We start from the raw sequence: 26631 nt of genomic DNA, 5'->3' as shown, positions 1-26631 counted from the left end.
AGAAACCTGATTTCCTTATAGCTTAATTTGATGTGCTTGCTGGCTGAAAGGGAAGACCAGAATATGAGTCCCACGACAGCTCCTCAACACACATCTCCAAGGATATCCACAAATACAGGCCAAAGACACTATCAAACCCTTTGTAGTTATTGCGGAATGCCCCCATGGCACATTGCGGCTGGAAGAGGAAAGACATCCAACTACTCACAAATCACAGGCTATTAATTCCGAGTGCTACCTAGTACAATTCTGCCTGGCACAAATAAACTTCAGCAATTCACAGCTTTGGCGGCAAGTTGATGGGAATCTCAAACGCCAACCTCAGTAATCACCAACTTCCTCAAAACTTCATCAAATCGATTGCCAGTGTGCAGTATAATATAATCGATTTCCTCCAAAAGATCAATCTCTGTAGCCACAGTGATTACAATAAGGAGAATTGGCAAATTGTTTATAACAACACAATTTGCAATGAAATTACTAGAGCAATCTCCCAAACACAGCAAACATAGATAGGAGATTTAGATAGTGAAATCACCATACATCAGCAGTGACTTCAAACATCAGAAACTTCAGAGCCCCTTATACATCAGCAAGAGCATACAGTTAAGAACCTAGGAACAAGCCACAAAGACACAAAATCAAATATATAATCAATGCGTTCTTAACTCATCAAATGGGCTCATATTTACAATCTCCAAATGGCACAAAGTTTTCCAAATGAACTTCACTTAAGAAGCTTCCCACACACAACATTAAAACATAATAAAGTGTCATCATAAACTAATTTATTAATTGCTTTTAGCTCCAAAAATGACCTTTTCCACCATAACTTCAAATCCTGACACGTAAGGCCACTATTTCTTGTTCCCATGATTTAAAGTTTTTTGTCCCGGTTCCAACGAGCTATGATACTGAGGTGACCAACCAACAACACCAACAAAAATAGCAACCTCAGTGTATTTATATGAATAATAATAATTCACCCGTCTTGCGAAAACAATTGAAGAAGCACCAAAATCGAAATTTGACAACACCAAAGTGATCCTGATGATGAAAGATGATGAATGAACCTGATGGGTTAAGTTACTATAAATAGACACTCCCTCTAAGATTCTTGGAGCCCAAACCAGAAGCCCGAAATAAAAATTGAGAGTGTCCTCCAACTCCTCTGACTCAACTAAGCCCATCGAAACAAACAGATTGACTTACTATAAATATTAAATCCCTCAAACAAAGTCAAAACACACCATAGGCTGCTGGAAAGCCTATAACCACACAACTGAGACCCTCAAATCTTGTTGTCATCTCACGAGGGTCATGATGGTGAGCTGACCTGGCCAACCGCAAGAACCTACTAAAAACGGGGACATTACAATATACTACCCTTTAAAATAAAGGGACCTAGTGAGTGAAAGTTTTCTCGAGTGACCTCCAATGGAGATTTTTTGTATTAAATTTGAATAGATGTAGTGAGCTATCATGTGTAGTATTCTACCATTGATAATTAAGTGACTAGACGAGTAGAAATCTCCTGCACAACCTCCATTGGACGTTTTTAGTTGACATTATCACTACTTGAGATCAAATGATGACCATGAACATCATGGTGCCAATAAGGAATGTTTCAATTTTAAACTACCACTCAATATTTTGACATTATTTTATGCCTGTCAACCTCTATAAGTTAAACTTCATAGAAATTTGGAGCTTCTGTCCTATAAGTATAAACTGTATTGAGCTTGTCAAATCACTCCTCAATATATATCTGAATTATTTGTATTCAGTTTTGTATGGTTTTATGTTTGTTTGATCTACGGAACTGAAAATCCTTTTTCCAAGGAGGAGACCTTTTTCTTCTTTAAATTTGTTGTGTTTTTTACTATCTTAAGCAGCAAGTTGACTCTTTGGCTTGTGAAAAAAAATTATTGGGAACTTCCTCAAAACCTATCATTTATCAGAGAATATGTTTCCAGAAGCTGATATCTATCGATGAACATAATCAATAGCCTTAAAGTTCCTAACATAAATTCTCATTTGGTTTCAAACATATTCTCAAATGCAACTTCATCATGATACCTTGAATACATTTTATAGTAGTGGGAAAATAGATTGTTCCTAGCATAGTTACACCGCTCTAGGGGATGGGGGGACAAGGGAACGGAGGGACAGAGGGGCCTTAATTTGGGGATGGCACAAGGATGGCGGGGGACGGCGACGGGGAACAGGGGGGGTTGTATATACTATATACTATACATATGGTACTTAAAATGCTAGTTATGAAAATATGTATTGCAATATAAGATATAAAGATGTAAAAGAGTAAATACTTGAACATTGCGTTGAATTGGAACATCAAACATTGAACATAAATAGTCAAATCAGAAAATAGTTAACACAAGGATGTCCCTCCATCCTTGGTGGAGGTGGTGGAATCTGATTGCGCTGCTGGGGACGGGGGAACGTAGTCCCTAGTGCATCCCCGTCCCCAGCATGTGGGGCATAAAGGAGTGGGGGGGACGCATCCCTGTGTTACTATGGTTCCTAGTCACCTAACAATCATAAATTGAGATTACCATGCAAGTTCTAATTATATGATTATGTCTTCTGGAGTTTCTGTGTTAAAATATATTGGGGATGGTCATGTGAAACTGCTTATGTATATGAAATCTCTAGGGAATGGGGTGATTTCTGATAACCACTATGGTGAAGATGGTTGTAACATTTCTGCACTAATATTCTGATGGTTATTATAACAGTTCAATACATTGTAACTTGGTAATTACCATATATTCGTTATTTTTCAGCCTATTTCTCTAAATATTTTCCTGGCATGTTTCCTGATGACTTGGCATTTCTGCATTTAGATACATTGTAAAATCATGTTAGAACACATCTTTCATCTCATTTGGAAAAACAATAGAAGCATATATATTGAATTTCATGGCTTGAGTTGACTGTTTCTATGATTTTTGTCAAAGAAAATGATAGCAGAGGCATCTACCATGAACCCTTTGAAACGTACAGCAAGGTTGCTTCCAGTAAAAGAATATATGCTTGTTGATGATGTCAGGTAAAGTATAAGAAATAAATGTTTAAAAGGTATTAGTTCTCTTCAGGTAAAATGATTTCAATTTTTATCATTAAAAATGATGTAACTGAAGAATTCACTTAACTGTATTGAACAGGGGAAATCAAAACCATTTACCTTCACTGGAAAGGTTGGCTAAAGATCAAACCTATAGGAAAACTCCTAGAGGACATCCATTAGAACCATCACTAGGAATAGTTTTGGGAGAGAAACCACAGGACAGTCAGAAATTACCAGAATCTATTGTCCAAGAAGAGGTAAATAGAGCAAAGATGGTAGAGATATTTGGATTTAAAAAAACAGTACATGTTTTTTTAAAGAAAGTACAGTACAGAAAGTAGTAAACTCATTTGTGAGATTTTTAAATAAAATTTATTATGTTTATTCTATTTTGGCTACAGGGTTTGGAAAATGTTCAACAGACTGAATTTACAGGCAGCACTGACCAACCAGACCAATGCCTCAGCAGTCATTCACTTTTCCAAAACCAAATTAAATATTCAGATGGCATATCAGTTCCAGATTTCAAAGATAATGTCAAAAAAGCCGATAGTTTTTCAAGGGAATTGGAAAATGTGAGTCACATGCTAGCCTTTGTTTCTTGCTCTAAAAATGTTCTGTTTGCATTTAATGGGCATGCTTGCTTCTAATAAATCACAGGATCAGCTTTGCAAAAAGAGAAAATCAAAGCCTTACTTATAATGTAGTCCAAGTCTGAGTATCCTTACTTCTAAACTTCAACAATGCATGCATGATGGCAAGCATTTCCTTCTCATAGATGGAATATAGCCTCTCCTTTTCTTTGAGTTTCAGATTCTCATAGCCGATGGGATGCCTGTTCTCCATTAAACTGCTCCAATCCCCTCACCGAAGTTTCAAATTCCAACACAAAAGGTTAAGTAAGATTGTAGATCCAAAAACAAGTCATGATCACCTCATTATGTTTGTCAAAAACTCATTAGGCCTCTTTTGCCCACCTTAAAGCCTCTTTCTTGCTAAGATCTATTAGAGGTGCCCCTAATTGTGAAAACCCCTTAACAGACCTACTATAATAGCTACACAACCCAAAGAAGCCCCAAAACTCTATAAGTGACTTTAATGGTGGCCAATATAGAATTGTCAGTACCTTCTGTTGATGTAATTTAACACCCTAAGCTTTGATCACATTTCCAAGGTATTGAATCTCTTATCATTTTGAACTTGCTTTTGGAATGCTTAGCATACAAAGACTATGCCTCCATGATGTCAAGTACCTCATCCAATTGTTTCAAATCTTCCTCCCATGTTCTTTTGATAAGTGTGTCATCCAAAAGTACCCAAATAACCTTCTACAATTGTTTGTTAAAGACATGGTTCATACAAGACTATAATGCAGTGGGAGCATAGGTCAACCCAAAGGGTGTGACCAGAAACTCATAATGCTTGCACTGACATCAAAATGTGGTCTTACGAATATATTTCTCCCTTATGTTGATTTGGTGTGTTGGTTAACAGTTTGTCTCCTTTAAATCTTTGGTTTATACCTTGACTCTTAAAATGCCCAATAGCTGTGGAGAACAAAGAAGTTAACAACAAAATGGATCAGTGTAGTAATCTATCAAAGCCCCTGAATTGAAAGGTACAGCTCCCTTTTAGATGCAAGATTTGCAATGAATTTTGTTTTTCGGGTTTTGGGGGTGTGCTCTTAACCAGAGAGCAAAAGAGGCTAAAAACCAAATTGTTCAACACTTTTAACAACCTAGGCAGTTTGATAATAGGGACTAACTCTTGAAATGCAAACTATTCTAACTTAAGTGCAAAGATGGGAACATGCAAGACTAGCTACAAATACAAGAGAGTAGAAGGAATGACAAAATGGGCAATTCCGGGATCACTAAGTTAACTGATATTTGACAATACCCAGATTGTCCCTTTTTCAGCTACTCCATTAATCAAATTTTGGCCCTCTCATACAACGTATCAAACTACACATGAATGACAGCGTATAACACTAGGAGAGGAATGATGCTTATGCTGAAGAAAGTAAAGTTTACGATCTACTGAAATGAAGGAAATAAAACCAAGTTTACTTGCAATCATTCAACTTTCAGCTATAGCACATTCATTCCAAATACCATACATTAACTAAATGAACAGCAAAATTGAAAGTAGACTTAGAGTCACACATAGTAGTCCCAGCTACAAGGGTTTGCCCATAATTAATTTGCTGATCTTGTTAACTTCTCAAAAATTTACATATATAGGCCTTCTCAAAATGGCCAGTTACATTAGATGATTGCATTGCAGAGCATCTCTAAACGGAATAAACTAAAAATAGGACATGATTGAATCATTGTTTGTTTCAGAGGCTAGGCTAACTAACAGAATGCCATAAATGACAACAAAAAGCAAGAGAGAGGAGGGAATGACACATGTTTGGAAGAATGTCAAAGCATCATGCCTTCTTAGGAGTAACTGTGTTAGCTCTATAAGCTTTCATTGCATCAATTACTTTGTCTAACTCCTCAACACCTGGGATGATGATATTGTCAGCTCGAATCATCCAGTAGTCATGCTTTTCTGTTAGCTTATCCACTCTAGCAATCTTTAACTGGAACTTCTTCGATGCCCTCCTTATGATCAAGTCAGCTGATGAAAGCTCTTAGATCTTTGACATCTGGGAATTGAGTGGATCAGCAGCTTCATCAAAAAATGCTAGGAACTTCAACTTCATCCTCTCAATATCTACTAATTTGCCATTGGCAGACACATAGGATTCTGTGTGGAATACTTTCAGATATTCAAATAGCTTCTCAATGACTTTTCGCACCAGGTCATGCACATTCTTAAGCTCATTCGCAGACCTCAGGAGCTTTCCACTATGAATTCTAAAGATTGTTTCCCATGAAACAATGACTCTTTGCCCATTCTGAAGATCCCGTGAGTGATGGCAACATTGGTCTTCATGTTGATGACCTCTTGCAATAGGGCCATCTGCTCTGTCAAGCTATTTGTTGCCTTCTGCATGGTGATCTGATGGCTAGAAGTTGTCTCCCTCAACTTGTTAGCATTCGACAACAAATTTCCCAAATTTTCAATCAATGGGGGACCTTGAGCCTTCATCTGATCCACCCATGTTCGGCCAATTTACCCAAATTGCCTTTCTTGCTACAGCTTAAGAAGTAAATTCTTATTCTCCTCTGCATTCGGGTCAAATTAACTTGTTGAGGTACTCCTGTGTGCAGACCTGATATACTCCAATTCTTTGTTTGAGGCCTTGAGGACCTCTTTTTCTACTCTCAGCTCTTCTAGCCTATCCTCAATCTTCCCATTAGTAGACTTCCATATACTAACCATGGAGTCATGAACAGGGATCCCAAGATCCACCATTTTGATCTAGAAGTTATTCATGGTAAGCTCATTGAAATTTTCCTCTTTTTGTGGCTTTGCTATCTCCACCAACATGTGGCCAGTAGAAGGATCAATAGCCAATGTTGCAACTGATTTCTACTTCTTTGTCTTCTTGGAGGGCAGTAGAGAAGAAGTAGCTTGTGTGATTAGATCCTTTGATGGGGCAGCTTCTTCATACCTCCGCTTCTTTCGATCAATGGTTTCCTCCAACCATGACTCTTTTGAGAGGACATTGATTGCAGACTGCAACGCAGTAGGATCAAACAACTTCCTCGGGATTAGGGGAATTTGCTTGCTCCAAGAAGCAGCAAAGAAGGCAACGATTTTGGTCACTGAGAGGGCCAAAGTATCCCCTTGTTGTGATGTATCTTGTCCATCCATGGGGTTAGTGTCACCACCTAGATTGATGACTTGAGCAGGGGAGGCAGGCTTGGCTACAGATTTCTCTTGCTGTTTCTCCTTCTCTTTGTCCTTGTCCCCTTCCTTCTTCCCAACTTTTCCAATATTCGGAAGAGAGCCACCTCCACAAGTGGGAGTAATTGGAATATTCTTGTCTAGGGGCTGGTCTCCACCTTGGCCTACAGACTGAGTTGGGCCTGTAGATGTTGAAGTAGCAGTTGTAGTGGTAGTCGTTGCAGTTGATTGGGCAGCTCCAGAAGATACTCCACCAGTAGAACTGGTGATTCTCGTTCTCTTCTTCCTTGCTTGGGTCCACTCTACCTATTTGTCTGTCCTCTTGATAATTCTGTGCAAAGAAACGTGAATCGGAATCGGATCGGAATCGGCAAGGTCGAATCGAATCGTGAATCGGCAATGAATCGGCAATGAATCGGCAAATTTGAAAAAACCCGTTAAATTTAAAGATTTTAACAATTTAAAACTTATTTCATGCACCCTTTATTGAATATAACTTAAGCACACTATAACATCATCAAATAGAAGTTAAAACTTAACATACATAAACATGAAACATAAAATCCATCACATACGTAACTATGTTATCTAAGATTCTAAAATGTAAATTGTAGGCTAGCTGAAGTAAATAGAAATCAAATGATCATAATGATTTAAATCATAGAATGTATGTAAGATGATCCATAAGACATCAAATCATAAATTTATGTAAGAATCTAAGATGAAGATCCATGAAAGTTTGAAACTTTGAAACATATGTCTATCAATGATTCAGTATCAATATCTGTAAACAAAATATAAAAACAAGGCTCCAGCTCAAGCCTCAGGCTCATAGTCATCATCATCCTCAACATCATCCTCAAGCTCGGCTACAGCCTCAGCCTCAGCCTCTGAGTATCCAATCTGCCTAGTAGCAAGGCGTCTAATGTAGATCCTAGAGGACTGTCGAGCCATATCTCCCGCATATAAGATGGGCTCACGAATGTCGCTAGGGCCTGTGTCTGTGCGTGCACGTGTGCGTCTACCAATGCCTGAAGAACGTGCTCTAGCTGCCTCAGCCTCTATATCCACCTGGTCAATCCACGCACGGTCTTCCTCAGTGAAGACTGGATCTACAACCTCTGTGAGCCACTCTGATTCTGGATCAATCTCCTCCAGAATGATCGAAGAGGAGTCAATGCCCAAAATCTGTCTGATCCTAAGACGGAGGTTGTAATGAACGAAGACAAGATCATTCAACCTCTGCACTGTCAACCTGTTTCTCCTCTTCGAGTGGATGTGCTCGAACATGGACCAACTGCGCTCACATCCAGAAGCGCTGCTTGGCTGACTCAGAATACGAATGGCAATTTTTTGAAGTTTTGGGGTTGTGGCCCCAAACATTTGCCACCATCTATCTGAAATAAGGGAAAATAAAAATAATTAGTCTCATTTACAAATTACAAATTACAAGTTAACTCTAAAATTACATAATCAACTTTAAGTTTAGAATCTAGATTCATGAACATTGAATATATTATTTAATTTTTACCTGGCTGTATTGTTTCTCGAGCATCTATGGCTACCCTGCTAGAGAAAAGTGGCCCTTCTTTATTATTGAACTTATCAAGCTCAATAATTGCAGCACTGCTATCCTCATCAGTACTCAACCTCTGGATCACTGTATATAATCCGGTGAGAACCTCCTCATCCGCCTTGAAGTCAGGACGGAAACGAAATGCTGAATTCAAAAAGTAAGCTGCTGCATGGATGGGTCTGTGGAGCTGATTCTGCCATCTCCTATCAATGATGTCCCAAATAGGGGCATACTTCTCCTGCACTCCTGCATACTGAGCTTTAATGGCCTCCTTGGCCCTATCCATGCCCTCATATATGTAGCCCATAGAGGGCTTCTCCCCATCAGCAGTTCGTAGGAGAGATACAAGAGGCTCAGTGGCCTACATATAAAGTAAAACAAAAATTTGAGTCAAAACTTAAACATAGAATAATTCAATAATATAAGGTAAAACTAAATCATTAAACAATTAGCATAGTAAACTGTAAAATATTAAATGTTAAATTGCAATAAAATTACCTTAAGTATTTCTCTAGCAGGTTTCCAAAAACCATCATCATCAAATATGCAATCCACCACATCTATCCCTGCAGTGGTCGTAGCATAGGAAGATGAAATCCACTCCCGCCCAACAAACATGCTCCTCAAATCATCCCTTGATGTCAACAAGGACTGCAAGGTGATGAAATTCGAGGCAAACCTCGTGATCCCTGGACGAGCTAACTCTTTGTCTCTTGTGTACTTCCTCATTGTGCTAAGGACAAATGAATGATTATAAATAAACTTACATATGTTTTTTGCCCTTTCCACACATGACTTGACCCACTCAAGTTTGCCAATTTCCTTCAACATGAGGTCAAGGCAGTGTGCTGCACAAGGGGACCAAAATATGGTGGGGTGCCTCTCCATCAAAAGTTTGCCTACAACAATTTTAAGATAATTAGAAATTCAAATTTCAAACATGTTAGAACTTAGAACTTAGGAAACTTAGAAATTCTAAGTTAGAATTAGAAAAAGTTCAAAATTCAAATAAATTTATTTTCAAAACTTAAAAAGTTAAAAGTTTACCTGCAGCAACATAACTTGCTGCATTATCCGTCACCACTTGCACCACATGTTGTTCCCCCACCTCTGCTATAACTTCCTCAATAACCTCACATAAGTATGTGGCATTTTTTACATGAGCAGAAGCATCAATGGATTTGAGGAACATGGTATATCCTACAAGTAACAAAACAACGAATTATAATTACTATTAGCAATCAACAAATCAAAATTTGAAATAGTCAATCACGATTCAAAATTATGTATGTAGGAAAGTAGAATGATCAATCACCTCCACAGGATACAAGAAAATTGAGGAGTGTTCTTCCCCTCCTATCTGTCCAACCATCAGTCATGATGGTGCAACCCTTTTCGATCCACTCCTTTCGGTTGTCCTCAAGCTCATGCCTCATATCCTCAACCATTTCCTCCAGGAGGTATCCACTCAACTCAGCCTCAGTTGGGGCTTTAAACCCCGGACCACAAATGGCAACTGCATCTATCATGTTCTGCCAATAAGGAGTCCTGTCACAAATAGATAATGATATTGATTAGAAATTTAGATGTCAAAAACTAAAATCATAAAACAAGTAGATATAATTAAAGTTTTACTTTTACTTTTAACTTTAACTTTGAAGATAACAAAGAAAAAAGAATCAATTACCTGGCTGCAATAAATGGAATGTTGCAAAAGTACCAGAATTTGCAAATCTCTTTTCTGGCAGCATCATGAATCTCCTTGTTCAAACCCATGCCCTCAAGCGTGGGTTGGGAGCCAGGAGTAGTGCGGGGCACAAAGTAACTATCCATTCTGCTTTTCCGCACTCTAGGCCGCAATAGGTTGGTGTTGGACTCTGTCTCAGTATGAGACCGACTACCACTAACACTCACATGAGCACTAGCACTAGGATGAAAAGGAGGCCTAGAAGAACCCTCCCCAACACAACCTACGGATGCGGAAGCTGATGCAGATGTAGATGCGGTTGCGGATGTGGGAGCACGGGAGCCAATACCTCTTAACCCTTCAAGTTGCATTTTCTTAGTCAACTTGTCTTGTTCAATTTTTTCTAATGCCACTAAACAAGAGCGTTTTGCCTCAGCGGTTTGTTGAGTGCAAACTGTGACATCATGGCCAGGTATGCCAGCAATGTGGTATTTCAATCTATAGATACCTCCCGAATTTATTTTTTCTTTGCAAAATATACATTTTGTTTGATATTTGGTTCTCCCAGGAAACTCTTCATTATATTTCCAGCATTCATCTTTTTTACCCATTGTGGAAATTGGAAAATGAAAGCAAAGGGCTGCTGCAATAAAAAAATTCATGTAAAAAATCAAAGTTTGCAACTAATAAACAAAAACTACAAAACAACAAACCCTAGTTTGCAATTTAGTAAAACTAAAAATAAAAAACATTCAAGATTTGCAAATGAACACTAAAAAAATTTAACAAAAAATGCATACTACACTAACATGCAAAAAAAAAACCAACACTTACCTCTTGCAAATGAGTTGAGGAGTGTTGATATTGACTCCTTAATGCTCCCAATGCAATTTATGGCCTCCCCAAATGGACTTCTGATCTCTTTGGTGCTCTTCCTTCTTGCCGGTTGGAAACCTATGGATTCTCTTTTCTCTTCTTCTCTCTCACTCTTCCTCTCTTCTACTCATACTAAGCAAATAGAAGGCTCTTTAGGGTTATAACAAAGAGGAAAGTCAACTTAGAAAGCAAATAAAACATGTGTTTTTTTTAAAAAATTGAACTTTCTATCCTTGCTGCCGCGGCCGATTTCTGGCGATACCCGATGGCGATTCTGGCGATTTTTTCCATGAATCGCCGATTTTGGCGATTCAGGCGATTCATGCGAAAAAATCGCCACCAGCGATTTCCGATTCCAAAAAAATTGGGAGCCATGAATCTTATCGCGATTTCGGCGATTTCATGGCGATTTTTGGAACTATGATTCTTCATTCTGTGCATCAGGACCTCCATGGTGTCAATGACAGGACCTGCAAGCAGGGTAGACACAATGGTGGAAGTGCCTTTGATTTTCTCGTAAGACAAGGGATGCATGTAGGAGCCATCATCTGCAAGATTAGAAACATCAATAGAATCATTATACAATTTAACTTCATTAATTGTTAATTGGGACCAAAACTTCTCCTGGGTTTGATACTCATTGAGACATCTAGCCCAGTAATCTTCAATGTCCAGAACATGTCGGTAGGCATATCCCAGCTTCAAATGATCTCTCACGAAGTTCACTGGATCATATTGAGGCCTGAGTACCTCGTAATCAATCAACTTGACTTTACTTTCAAAGCTCTTCACTAAATTCCAAGCATCGGATCTAGAGGCACAAGAATAGGGTTCAACCACTATGGGGAAGGAAATCTCAACTATCTTCTTCATGTTTGAACACAATGTGTTCACTTCAAGAATTTGTCGACACAATTCAACAAGAACAACCTTGTCCTCCAGGTGCCTAGGAAGTCTTTTGGGAAAGCCATCAAAAGAACCTATCCGTGGTTAGAAGAAGCTAGGAAACTAAATGAATGAGCATCCGAATTGGCTAATAGCCGAAATGGCTTCTGGTGAAAATCTTCTCTCAGGGCAGCCTTGTAATACCCGGCACAATCGCATTGTAAAGGCGTCATTCACTGCCACATATTCCTCAAAGATCCTCTGCAACTGTAGGTGCGGGTAGAACTCATACACCTTTGTACGTTCATCATAATTCTGAATGTTGGGAAGGCTGGGCCATAAGTGATGCATAGCCAAGGCATAGATTAGGTAAGAGGACATGTAGAAATGTTTGAGTCCTTTGGCTGAATTCATCCATGAGGCAAGCTCATCACAGATGATCTGGGCCTAGTCAATTTGTAGACCTTCAGCACTGATAGCTTGCACCAGGAAGAAATGGTGCTCAATAAACTCCAAAATTTGCTCCTTTCCCTTCAGTCTAAGTAGCAAGGTGAGGATATCTACGATCTCCCTTTCTAGATTAGTCCCAAAAAGGGTCTTGGGCATCTTACTTTTCTTCAAGCGAGGTGTTTGAAACTGGGTCCTCTGCATATCCTCCCTTCTAAGGGTCTTCTTCTCATTGAACATGGATGCAGAGGAGCCGAAGTCGATGTCACAATACTCCTTCACGAGGATGCCAAATGCAGACTGCATTAAAGCCTTGCTGATTAAGAGGAGGATAAATTGGTCAAGAAATAGAATCTGCTTCGTTTCTATATCGTATCTCTCAATGCACTCTCTTACTAGCTTTGGAGCTTGTACAGCCATGGGAAATCCGGCCACCTGTACCAATCTGCTTGCTTTTAGCTTCTGAGTGATCGGATGAATAGGCTGAGAGTTAAGTCTTCTATGGAGATCACCTAAATCATAAAACTTGAATGATATATCTGTTGAATCCTTCAACTCACTCTCTAGCCCTATAAGCTTATCATAACCTACAACTTTGATTGCCATTTGCTATGATTGCATAGGATGTAGTTCTCGATAAATAGTCGTATTAAAATACTTGAGTAAACAAATTTCAAGCAATTCCAATGAAATAGATATAGAAATCCGAACGTTGGCACCACATGAACGAAATTAAGTTCAGCCAATGATCATAACGGCAGGATTTGCATTAAATTTCATAATCAACAGCTATTTAAACTTGCCTTTTTCATGCACATAAAAACTCGTAACCTCGAAAGCCTTGTTACTTAAAGTCTTATCATTAAAGGCCACTTACTGAAACAAGGACTTCAGTTTAGCGGAAAGTGCCTCTTTTCCCTTCAGAGTTCAAAATGAAGACTTAGTAGTTGACTTAACATGTGCAGAGGAGAGAGAGAAGATCAACTTTTCCATAATCCCAGGTTTTCTTTCATTTGGAATCACAATGCGGGGAATGATCTTTCAATAGCTTATGCACTTCGTACTTTCATTTTCCACCCTAAGCATTTAACACTTGATTTGCTTTATGTCGAGATCGCATCTTCATAGCTGACTTCGCTAGAAGCATCTTTTGAGCATCTCCGAAGAATATTTGCCTATTTAAGTGAGTTGGCTTTCTATTTTCAAAGCCTTCGTAGAAGTAGTCTTTTACATTACCCAAGGACGGAAAAATCCTCTGAAGGTAGCATTTTTCAAAGCAAAGAGAACTCTACAAGATCTTCCTTTTAATCTCGATCTTATGGCCATGAGGTGAGATCTCGAGTATGGATCATTCATTATGGGCTCAAAATAGTTCCCTTTTAATATCATGCCCATTTCGCTTGTACATAAAGACTTAGAATTGGCACAAGTCATATTAGCTTTGGAAGCAAAAAAGAATAACTACGTTTCCATTAGTGAGCAGCTGCAAGCCCGCAAACCCGTCTTTCTTCACAGAAGTGGACTTTACCATTGAAACTTGATTCAAGACTTTCTTAGCTTCAACTTATACTTTCCTGGATCTTTCCCTTATGATATAATCATGTGCACAGATTGTTAATCATTACCACGACTTCATTCCTTGGATACATGCTTGATGAACTTCGCCCAAGGGGAAGATCAGTTTGATTCTTCAAAATCCAAAAGAAATGGGAATGTTGGAGTGAGATAGCAAATATGGAAACAAGAATAACTTACTTCTCATCGGGAAGATGCTTGAAACACATCCCATCCCAACCTATATCACCTAGACCTTGAACGCATTGGAATAACAAGAAACCCGCATGAAGGAATAGGTAAAGGCAAAGCAAAGGAGACCCGAAAAAGATACAAAGTAAGAGCCTTGGGAATTGATGAGAAGTAAGTTACTTGAAGGCTACTTAAACATGCAATTTGAACAGAGACTCATTGAATACCCACAACTCTAACTTGACAAGGGAGAAACTGAATGTTGGCAATTCTTGATTAAATATAAACTTCAAGAAGTACATTCTAGAAATGGGTTATCTATTTTCAATAGTCATTTTATTTAGGGAGTTTTAGTCTATAAATATCATAATAGTCTTGTCCTTCACTAGTTAAACAAAAGAAGCAAAGGGGTTCTAATTGGGTGTAAACTATGTTACCAGATTTGCGAATCTAAGTTGTGGACCAAAGCCGGGTCCGTATCATGTTTGGATTTGCAGACTGGTACATCACGACTCCATGCAAGATTTGTAAAGGACCCTGTGGATCCATATGGATTCATAGACCATGAATGCAGATAGATCCACAAGGTCATTTATGGACCCTATGCGGATTCGGACCTGACTAGCCGTGAATCCCCACGAACATGAGGGAATTGGTCACAGATCTGCACGAACCCCCATGTACCCACAAGGCAAAAAAAAAATTATTGAATCATGTTTCAAACATTATTGAACTATAAGTATTTTTATAAATTCGATGTGATGATTTTCTTTTGAATCATAATGCTTATCTTTGGTGTTTGCAATTGATCAATGGTCAAGCATCATAGATTCATAGTATGAAAAGATTTAGTTTTATAACTATGTATATTTCTCATTTTTTAAAAATATATAATGCACATACAAAAAAAAAAAAAATCGGAATTTATTTTTTCACGAATCCATGAATCCCATTCTCAAACTTGAATCTGTCCCCGAACCTGAAGCGGCAACTAGGGTAATGTGTCCCATATCTAGTAATTTTGTAATGAATTTATTTCTTCTTTACACTTCTTGGGGTAGTAGTAGTGATGAGAGGTTTTGAGCCTTCCTCCAACTCAATAGAATGCCCACACCTTATATCCACAAGTCTCCCTATAGGAATTTCACTAAATACCAAACTGCATTTGTCCAACATTATCTAAATATTCACATTATACTATAATAGTGACCGTTGTTGTTTGTAGGGGTCTTCGAAGAGATCAAACACAGTGTTGTTCGTGCCACATCACCAAGTCTGAAAATGCTCTCCATTCTTTTTTCTAAAACGATCCTTAGTGCACCATTGACATACCTCTCAACACAACATTCTTTCCATGCACTTGGAACTTATGCTCCATGGTCAGAAATTCTGAGAGTAATTCCACAGGAAATGAAGCCATTGTGGTCAAATATGGCACTAGTGTCCCCTCCACCATGTAGAAGTCATCCATAACAATGTAGCTGCCAAGTATAATGCTCAACTGAGGTACCCATTGTGCGCATGCCATATTAAAACCATCTGCTACCATAACATTAAACCCTTCAAAATCAATAGTCTATATTCTCCCCTTAGTTACTAGTGTTGAGTCTATGAAATTGTGGGGTTCCCCACTGTCTACTAAGACTGTTAGAAATTCTGAGAGTACTTCCCTAGGGAATGAAGCCATTGTGTGTTAAAGATGGGATTAGTGTCCCCTTCACCACATAGAAGTCATCCATAACAATGTAGCTGCCAAGTATAATGCTCAACTGAGGTACCCTTTATGTGCATGCCATATTCAAAACCATCTGCTACCATAACATTGAATCCTTCAAATTCCATACTTTTTATTCTCCTCTTAGCTACTAGTGTTGAGTCTATGAATTGTGAGGTTCCCCAATGTCTACCAAGACTGTCACCCATTGCCCCTATGGGACTCTGTGTACTCTAAAAGAATTAAATCTACGTGTACCTGATAAGCTAGCAATAGTTCCATGTTTCACTTCATTAGGTGAGTTCTCTTCATCAGGATCATTTGCTTGCTGCCATGTATCTGGTTTGCCTTCTCTTATTCGTCATTGTCAAAGACTACCTCAACATAACATATTTTACTTTTTCCTTGACACTTGTGGCCCAGTCCCCAAGGCTCCTTGCAGCTGAAACATGGTTTCTTCATGTGCAATTTATTACAAGATTCATCATCCAATTTATCTTTCTTGGGCCAATCCTTGTTAAAAGACTTTTATCCTTGTCTTGTCCTTTGTGAGAATCTTTGACTGAAATTTGCATTTTGCAGTTGAGGATTCCCTGTCTCTAGCCTTTTTAATGGCTTCCTGTAGTGTAGCCGGGTTAAGTGTCTTTATCTATACTCTCAACGGATCTGATAACCCAATCATGAAAAGAACAATCAATTTTCTTTTGGAGGTGTTAGTGACTAGAATTGATAGCCACTGGAAGCTAGAAATGTAAGTCTCCATTGAACCCCATTGTTTAAGTTGTGCCAACTCCTTAAAATGAAGCTTAGGAACCCCATTGTTTAAGTTGTGCCAACTCCTTAAAATGAAGCTTAGGATCTTTTTGATTAAATCTGTTAATAAGCCTATCAGTGAACTTTGCAGAATTAACCTGATCATGACCTGGTGGGACTATCTTCTGATGCCACCACTCATGAGTACTCCCATCCAAATGTATAGCTACAAACTTAATAGCCTCCTCTGGCATGGGATTGAGCTGAAAATAAATATCTAGCTTCTGCACCCAGGCTATAACTGTTGGTTTTCCAGACCCATCATAGTAGAGAATGGTTAACTGGCCAACTTTCCTTTGCAAGTCACTGTTTGTTATATACCACTCATATGAGGTCTATGTTTCATCCTGAGGCACATGTAATCAGTGATCACATAAAGACATCTCAGCCTAGAAATCAACACCTAAGTCTCTCCAATCTTGAGAATTTGATTGGATAACTCTTATTGTGTTCATTCAGTTTCAGCTTGACAATTGTTTCTAGGAGAAAAGTTAGCGTATGAGGCCTAGAGTTAGTTTTTTCAGCATAACACACTAATTTGCAGTCCTATTGTTCATTGGACCATCTCCACAACTTTTGTTTCCACCACCATTATAGTTATCACTGTTACTTACATTGTCCTGTAGCCAAATCATTAATAATTTTTCTTCTGCTAGGTTTCTGGTGTTCTCTATGTTCTGTCTTTGTGCTTTGTATCAACCATGTTTACTTAAACCCTTGATCAATTTCTGGTTGTTATTCAATGTTTGGGTATGATCTATTTCTTCTGAGGTTGTAATGGCAGGTGTAAGGCTGCATTGCTCATAACCAAGTCATGTCAAATGTGCATTTATATAGAAACTGCTAGGCTGGCAAGATACACTGGTCTAGTACCGGTGTAAAGACTCTCGCTAATATGCCTGATTTTTTCCAATTTCTCTGGTTTCTAATGAAATAAGTTTTGGAGAGTTCTTTTCATATTTCAGATTGTGTGATGGATTTTTTAGTGCAGGATTTTACTATACATGGACGAAAATACATGCATTGGTTGAATAGCTATAAATTATAGAACATGCACATTTAACATGACAAACTTTTTCTGCTTTGGCAATAACTGAGATAATATTACCAAGACAAAAGTGCAATTTGCTAACCTATAAATGCATATTTAGTTGAAAATTACTATTGTTGCACTCAGAACCATAAGCAGCTAACTTGATGCCACCATTGGATGATATATTCATCAAATAAGAGGCTCAAACTGCTTATGAATAAATATGTCCAGGCTTGAGGTTATTTGCAGCAATCTCAATTTTAATTGACTTGCTTCAGCATTAAATCCCTCCAATCCGTCCCTTGTCACTGCACTTTGATTTTTGACGGAGATAAGATCAGCGAGCAACCATTTTTTGTGCCACAGTTTGACCATATGGCTCACATGTGAAAAGAAAAAGACCCCACACAGCTTATTGAGCAAAATAATGCCTCACACCTTCGGTGAATGGTGAATACCAACAAAATCTGCTATCCACTTCCTTGCCAAAATACATATTGAGTCCGCCAACACTTAGATATTCAGAAATACATCTAAATCTCATGCCATGAATGAGTTCCATGTCCAACAATAAGAAGTTTGTTCAAGTGACCAAATACAGTAAAGTCACTTTATTTCCGCATCACAGAATTGGTTGTATTGCCATTTTTATTTTATGGAAAATATTATTTAAGTAATTTTATAAGCTTTATATAGTGACATAAATGAATTATTGAACAAGAATTAATAAAGTCATTTTATTTCTTGGGTTCAATTAAAATGTTCAAAATACTGAGACATTGAAAAGTTCTTCTAGTGGCTTATAGAGATTTTGAGGCTCAGTTTCACATGCTTGCATTATCTTTTATTTGGATTTGGAGAGCTCCTCTAGAGCTATTTTCATCCTGATGATGGATCACAGAGTGTGAGTCAGAATATTGATGCAAAAGTTACACATACAATCAAATCCAGAAATAATGTGGTCTAAATGATGGATTGCGGAAATCTGTTCAAGTTAATTCTCTAGAACTATAAACTCTAGAATAGTAACCGTAAGGGTACTGGATTCAGTGGTGAGACTACTTTACCCTAGCCAATTGCTTAAGCAGAATTTAAACAGTACCTAGGTAAAAAGATATTAATACTATTTTTATTTTAATAATAATCGTATTCTCTTATAACATTTTTCAACTTTTATGCGTACATGAAACCACAGATGCTAATGTAGCAGTCCTTGCTACATTCTTTTCAATATTTATTCCATCACAGATAATTTTGGTTAATTTAAACCAAAAACTAACAGGACATACTCTTGATGTTTTCTTTATTGTTATTCTTTTTAACTGCATGTTTGAAATTGTTTATTCAATTTTTAACTAAAGAAGAGAATTGTAAATTTGGTTAAAATAGTACATTATGAATTACAACGTGCCTTTTATTCAGATTTTCAAACCTAACGAGGATATTATGACCTTTATTTTGACACACATTCTGTCGTTTTTTTGGGTGCTAGATGTGCAACATGCTCCAAAAGAAACATGAAGAAGCCAAAGACATCCTCATACGTTCAATTGTCACAAACAACTTGCTATTGATGTTAAATCATCCTCTGCATGAAGAAAAAATATCCTTGCAAATCATCATCTTTTCTCTTTTAATTTTATTTTCTGCTAACCTGTGACTTTTAACTTTGTTTCATTTAACATAAACCACATTCAGAAAATAAAAATGTATGCCGTCTCCATGTTACCTAACAATGCACAAGACGACTGGATGAAATGAATACTTTGTAGCAGCTTGTGGCTGCTATTAGATTTCATCTTCAAAGCTAAAGCCATGCTTGAGGAAGATCATCTCGCGCCCACTTTGTGGATGAGAATATCTGTTTATACTTTTTTGTATTCGTGTAAAACATATTAAATGCATTCGAGGCAAACTTTCCTATATTGATTCACTCATGTTGATGGCTGAGAATGGTTATATTTGTACATGCTACTCCAAGTTAGTTTGAAGAACATGCTGAATGTTAAAAAGAAACTAGGAGCATGCATATTGTTAGATGATAGAGGTAAAGCAATACTGGCTGTGAAGTGCAGATCTTTATCATAATACTGGGGACCTGTAGCACTAGCATCCTTGTCTAATAACAGAAGGATTCCTTTGGTTCTTATACAATTGAATAGTAATATATCAGAATGAAATATGTACTTACAAATCCTGCATGATGACTTTCCAGTGGCTAAACATCTTGATTAATAATTACTTATTGAATTTTCAACTAAAAACCATTATCACGTATGTGTTTCAGTAATTCTTTTTTTTTAAGAACACTTCTAATGCCCTTGAATGAAATGATTCTGTAACTATGTTTGATGACCTGGGATTGACCTATTTGTGTTTAACGCCCAGATTGCAACTTATTGTAAAAATCTATTTTTAATTGATTGCTATAAACTGATCATGTGCATACATCAGTAGAATGATAGTTCTTGTAATTTTAATTTCCTTGTATTTTTAACTTACATAAATATTTTGTTGTTTTCTCACTCAATGTATATTGATGGCTATCTGTGAGAAGGAAAAAAAAATCATTGATTACCTTCAGCGCAAGAGGTTTAATGGTAATGGATTACCAATGCACCATAACTGTCAAGCACTTTAGTAAGATTTGGTTCAATGGAGTTACCTATTTTAAAATATAGTTTGGCTGAATATGGATATGATCAGTTTCTTGCAAACTTGCATAATATGATTGCACGTTGCAAACTACCAAATTGATTGATTTGAGAGGTATACTTTAAATGTTATTGTCTAACTTGTCTTAAGCTTATGCAAGGTTTGTCATCTCTTGATATAAATCAGTAATTTAAGAGATTTATTGATATAAACCTTAGATATTTTTGGTGGAAACATTCAAAATTGAAATGAAGTTATTAAGGGAAGGATGCCTTATGAGGCCCTCATTGCTCATAGTTGCTCATAGTTGCATGTTAGGTCCAATAGGGCATTTTTGTGTTTTGGAGGGTAGGATGGCCAAAATGATGATTTAAGGTCCTTTTTACTTGTATTTAATCCATTTAAGGCTTTTGGCAAAGTCTAGTAGCCATTGGATCAAGTTTAAAGGTTAAACTCCAAAAGATGCAAAAGTTGCTAAAAATTTGTCAATGTTGTCATTGACAACATTGAGAACTTTTTTTTACAATTAAGATTCTAGCACCTGCGATGAAGAAGCCTGCGTTGCTTGCTAATGCGACTAAGTCTACTCCTCCTGTGCAAGCGTTTGCTCCTGTCTCTATCTAGGCCTTTGTGCGGGCCTCCTCCAAGGGTCTGGTTGTTGCTGCAATGCCTCTTGCGTTTGCTTCTTCCACCCCTAATACCTTTTGCCGCAGCAGTGCCCTAGATGGACTTCTTTCTTCGGCTTTTGGTGTTGTCTTTGGCGGCCCATCTGCAATTGTTGGTAATAGGGCGGCTCATGTTCCAACTCGTGCTATGGGCAACTCCGCCATCTCTTATGCTGATTTTGCCACTTATGAGGTCGGCATTGGAGGTCAGACTGTGCGTTCGGGTTTTCGTGATACTGTGCTAGTCACGGTATGTAACTCAATAACGATTGATTTAGAACTTGATATTGTTGATGAGATCTCTACCTATGTTGATGATTTCTCGTCCACTGCTGCTATCTTTCATTTTAAGGGTTTCTGGCCCTCTGTCGGATTTGCACGCTTGGATTACTTGTGTTTGGGAGCCCATCATTTTGGAGACAGCCCAGATATACCCTCTAGCTGGGGGTTTTTCATTGTGAAATTTGAAACTGCTGAAGATATAAAAGCCATCTTGCATCGTGGTTTCTCATGGGGAGAGAAGTTTCCCTTGCTGGCTAAACCTTGGTATAAGGATTTTGACCTGTTGACGGAATCTTTTAATAAGATCCCTCTATGGGTTAGATTGTCGAATCTCCCCCTTCACCTTTGGGTAGATTCTATCTTAGAGGCGATGGGGGAAGCCCTTGGAGACTTCTTGATGGTTGATACGGCTTCATCCAATGTGTTTCAGACGACCAAGGGACTCTCGAAAATGATTAATTTGGCCTCTCTTGGATCTTGGATTCAACATCTTGATTATGAGGGTATCCTCTTCCACTACAAGAAATTCCACAAGACAGGCCACCTTGCTGCCAGCTACTCCTCTGATAAATCTAGATTGAAAAAGTCCCCTTCTTGATGGAAGGGGGTCTCGGATGATCACTACATGGTCCAGAAGGTCCCTTCTGTGGGGGATGGTGACTCTTCTTAGGATACTTTGGTGGCGGATTCAACTACTGTCTCTAATAGCCCGTCTATTGCCCCAATGGTGGTGACCTCGTTGGGTCACCCTCTTTCAAATTCTGTTATTGATGATTCAACAACAGCTCCTCTTGTGGCTCCTTCTCTGGCTATTGTTGACCTGTCTCTAGATACTGTTGTCCCTATTACTGGCAATTCGACGACGGCTCCTCCTATGGCTCCTTAGGTTGTTGGTTTGTCTCTAGATACTATTGTTGAGGTTTTTTCTCTGGCTTCGGGGGTTTTGGGGGCTGGTTGTGGTGTTGTTGACTTTGTGTGGTAGAAGGTTGCTGGTTTGGTGGAGGATGGATGGACCATAGTAAAAGGAAAAAAGGTCAAGCCCTCCACTCCCTCTTTTGATATGGCATTATGTTCTCAAAAAATGAGACCAAAAGGGAAAGCTTGATGCGGCTATCCTTTTATTTGGCTCTCCTGGCTCTTTTGGCCTGTAGTTCTTTGTAATTTGACATGGGTAGGGACTTATTGTCTTTTCCCCTTTTCACCATGGGGTTTCAGGTGCCCAGTCAAAACTTGTTTTTGTGGTTGTAATGTACTATGTTATTTGTGATGCCACCCTGGTCACCTTGGCTTGGCTAGTGATCTATTTCACCTCGGGTTGTAGTTTTATCTGGTATAGGCTTCATTGGATATCTTTTAATTTGTAAAGGTAGGCACCCTTCAAAAATTGTTTTCCTTAATCAAAAACATTCAAAATTGTAATAATTGAGATGTGTTGTTTTTGATATAAATCAGTAATTTAAGAGATTTATTGATATAAACCTTAGATATGTTTGGCGCAAACAATCAAAATTGTAATAATTGAGATGTGTTTACATAAGCTAGTATTGGACAAGAATTTGGAAGCAAAACAATTTTTAGAAATGAATGTAAGAAATACATACATATTTGTCAATTTATTTTTAAATTTAGATATATTTTTCATAATACATTAATTTTTATTAAAATAAAGTTAGGTTTTGAAAGGTCCGAAAACTCTATATAAGGTCTTCAAAAGATGATAAATTGAAGCCCTCAACAAAGTATGAGTCAAAAATCAAAAGGAAAGTTTTACTTTCATGGTATATTAGTTAATTCCAATTTTCTTGATTAAATTTTATATTTCTTGCAATTAATAACACAACCAAACAGACCTTTATAAATCTAACATAAGAAATTTCACCTACATTCTAAAATCTAGCTATTTGTCAACATAGAAGTATGCAAGATAGAAAATTCCACATACACTCTAAGATCTTTATTTGTTAACATAAAAGTATTTAAAGAAGATGCTTATGAGAAGCACACAAGATAGGAAAAAAAATCTCACCTACATTGTAAAATCTAGTTATTTCTCAAGATAAGAGTATTTGAGGAAGATACCATTGAACAATATTTTAGTTGCTTGGTGTCTTTATTGCTCCCTTAAATTACAAAAATGTAATTTCCTTACAATAGAAGATAGGCTCAAGACATTGATGGTTGATATTAGTTTATATATATATATATATATATATATATATATATCTTGGTAGTTATAAAGAAAATGCTAGATAGATCAGCATGTAGAACTGTAAAGAAACTAGCAATATGATTTCACTATATTAATATAGGTAGTTTTGATTAAGTAAATTGAGAGGGGTATATTCCCATAAATCAAGACATATGGTAGGACAAAAGTGAATTCACATGGAATGACTCCAACCATCAAAAGATTAAGCAAGCTAACAAGCCTAAAGAATTAGCAGAAGTAAAGAAACACAAGCAAGCATGACAAATAACAAAAACATTCTAGAGACTGAAAACCTTCAAAGGCCAAAGTAGCATGACCATCCAACTCAATATTGACCACTATCTTTGTCATCTTCCTTTTGGCATATTTGTGCTCAAATTTGTCTTAAAGAATGTGGAGAAATTTTAAAGTCTTGTCCATTATTTCCTTATTGAAATCAACAATCTCTTTCAGCTTCCTATTAAAGTTCTCATGCTTTTCTTCTTCACATTAGCAATGATGTACAAAATTTATTTCTTTTCTTCTTTAGAAGCAATTGAATTATGGAGTTCCCTAACCTATTCCTTAATACAAGCCTAATAAATAAATCCTATAGAAAGTTCATTTGTCCCTTCCCAACTTTTGTGATCTTTGATGTCCTAAGACTAATACCCTACCCTAGCACTTATTTTAGACAAGGTTTCTCATTTGTTAATTTTTTTGTAGTTTGTGGAGTTTGCACCAACAACCACTTAATAATTACATTTCTTTTGCTATAACATATACAAAATATATCAACTCCCTTTACAATCCTAGGGTAGCCTAGTAACCTATACTCAAGAAAGTGAATAAGGGAATGGAATGGGAAACTATAGTAAGGGATGAAGGCTAAAAAGGTTGACTTTTTGTATTTTTTGTGGAGTACTACCCAGGGTCTTATCAAGGTCAATAGACCAAAAGGTGGAAGAATCTTGAAAAAAATCAAGGGCTTCCTTAGGGATCATATTTATTCCTTTTTACATGCTTTTCATATTGATATAGGTAGTTGACATCACATATCTCTATAGAAAACTGAGTTGAAGTAGATAAGTTCTAAGTTTGATTTGTTAAGATAGAGAAGCATCATTGTCTACCTTCCTTTTTTAATTTTTATCTATCTTCCTATCTACATTTGTGCATAAATATGACATGCAATTTTAATGAGCTAAAAGATAAAACAAGTGCTTTTCTATGAGCAATCAATTATTGTTGAGTTGGCATGATGAAAGAAAATAAAGTGAGTTATTTCATTTCAAAATCATCTTGAAACATGCATAAAGTGATACAATCTTTAATAGTGTATCACATGATAATCTTATTTTTGAAGAAGTTAAGACATCGACACTTGAAACTAAGCCTCATCCAAAACCATATCCTTTAGGATGAGTATGTGAAAATGCTCAGTTATTGGTGTCTGAATAGTGTAACTTGTATTTCCAATTATGTATTAATAGAAAATTTGCCTTCTATAGAGAGGGAATAAATTATCATCTAGTAAAAGATGGGGTTGGGTATATTGTAAGAGCACATCGAGTAAAGACCAATTTGTCTCTTGTTAGAAGGAACTTGTAAATGCTAGAAAAATACATGTATTCATGATTGTAAAAGTAAGGATGGTGATAAATCCTATTCTTTCAAGAAATGTGATCCTAAACTCAAAGATGAGTTAGTTAAGATTATTACTAAATATAATGAAACCTAAAGGATTATCGCCCAAGAGAGATACCACATGAGATTCAATTGTAGCAAGATGTGCCTCTTAGCAGCATTAGTATCTATAGGATATCAGTTATGTAAAATGAAGAAACAAAAAAGGAAAGGGCAAGACTTGCTCGAGAAATGAGTTGTTCAATCAAGTATTTCTCTACGTAGATCACTTATTGTGCTAGTACCAAACAAAGACAACAAATGGAGAATGTGTGTTGATTTTAGAGCATTAAATAAGATCATGGAAGAATCATTATACCTTTCCTCGTACAGAGGATTTGTTAGATCACTTAAGGGATGCAACCTATTTCACTAAATTAGACTTAAAAAGTGGTTACCATCATATTAGATCTTTTGAAGATAATATTTGGAAATTTGATTTTAAAACAAAACAAGGTTTGTTTGAATGGAAAGTTATACTCTTCAGATTTTGTAATGCTCCTACCACGTATTCATGTGAGTTATGAATAATGTATTTGGGCCATTTATAGATGATTTCCTAATAGTCTACTTAAATGGTATTCTAATTTTTAGTAAAATATAGGAAAAGCATGTAATACATGTTAGGAAAATCATAAATGGATAGATAGAAGTGGTCAATAAAATAGTCGATACACCTACTTTGAGGATAATGAAGCAACCATCCTAAACTTTGGGATGAGTATTTGCATTATCTGCAACATGACTGCAATTGTGTCATACATTCTTCTACACAAGGGTCTTCTTTTGAGACATGCTTTGGTTATTTGCCTAAGTCTCCTTTGGATTTTGTTTTTGGGGATAATTTAGTGGTGGATGGACATAGTGATGCAAACAAAGCAATAAAGTTCATTCAAAATATCCAATTGGTTCACCAAGCTGTACAGAAACAATTAGAGAAGAGGTGAGACAAGTATAAGGCTAAGTATGAAAAGCATTGGGTTGATCATCATTTATGAGTTCATGATCAAGTTAGGTTATACATCAACAAAAAACTTAAAGTCAAAGGTAAAAATCTTAAACCAATTAAGTATGGTCCATTTTCAAATTTGGAAAATAATGGTAATTTTTTGATAGGTTTACCTCCATATATGCAAATGTATTCAGGGTGAGCGTTGAAAACTTGACTATATGGGCCTCCAATGATCATGGGTCAAGGTGGGAATGGTTTTTCTTTTGAATATCTTGATAAGTTGTAGGAAGATGTTCTAGATAGAGAAATTAGAACTTCACAGGAAGGTGATGTGAGATATCTTCATTTTAGGGCTAAAAGGAATACATTCAAGTAAAGCACAATGGATGGAAATCAGAAGAGTGGACAAGTTAAACCCTCATTTTTAAAATAAAATCAAACTTTTGGTGATCCAAAAGCTTCTTTTTGGAGAGGTTTGGTTCAGATAGATCCTCCACTATCAATCTGGATTGATGGTGTTAAATATTGATT

At 37.1% G+C, this 26631-nt stretch overlaps 2 protein-coding genes across 4 annotated transcripts in view; one reads left to right on the top strand and one right to left on the bottom strand.

Annotated features, from left to right (window-relative positions):
- The window catches only part of LOC149549921 (uncharacterized), a 161776-nt gene extending 141910 nt beyond the window's left edge, over positions 1 to 19866 (top strand). For both annotated transcript variants that reach the window (XM_089793144.1, XM_089793145.1), the window contains 5 exons: positions 2982 to 3073; positions 3189 to 3348; positions 3493 to 3666; positions 19165 to 19275; positions 19365 to 19866. In XM_089793144.1, the coding sequence (XP_089649270.1) occupies positions 2982 to 3073; positions 3189 to 3348; positions 3493 to 3666; positions 19165 to 19275; positions 19365 to 19433 (606 nt within the window). In that variant the 3' untranslated portion in view covers positions 19434 to 19866. The remainder of the gene's footprint in view (positions 1 to 2981; positions 3074 to 3188; positions 3349 to 3492; positions 3667 to 19164; positions 19276 to 19364) is intronic.
- On the bottom strand, positions 7521 to 11398 carry LOC149549922 (uncharacterized). 2 transcript variants are annotated; one of them, XM_089793143.1, is made up of 7 exons: positions 10993 to 11398; positions 10159 to 10801; positions 9787 to 10019; positions 9519 to 9671; positions 8970 to 9370; positions 8427 to 8832; positions 7521 to 8292 (listed from the first exon to the last, which is right to left on the bottom strand). In XM_089793143.1, the coding sequence occupies exons 2-7, from the start codon at positions 10767 to 10769 to the stop codon at positions 7712 to 7714; spliced, it is 2385 nt and encodes a 794-aa protein (XP_089649269.1). In that variant the 5' UTR covers positions 10770 to 10801; positions 10993 to 11398; the 3' UTR covers positions 7521 to 7711. The 2 variants fall into 2 exon arrangements, with proteins under 2 accessions (XP_089649269.1, XP_089649268.1); XM_089793142.1 differs by having other exon boundaries at positions 10159 to 11398.
- Positions 19867 to 26631: the final 6765 nt, after the last annotated feature.

Source organism: Cupressus sempervirens, chromosome 7 (assembly GCF_028749045.1).
Source record: "Cupressus sempervirens isolate cs-2001-9-10 chromosome 7, ASM2874904v1, whole genome shotgun sequence".
Lineage (NCBI taxonomy): Eukaryota > Viridiplantae > Streptophyta > Pinopsida > Cupressales > Cupressaceae > Cupressus > Cupressus sempervirens.
This window is presented reverse-complemented; position numbering and strand designations above follow the sequence as displayed.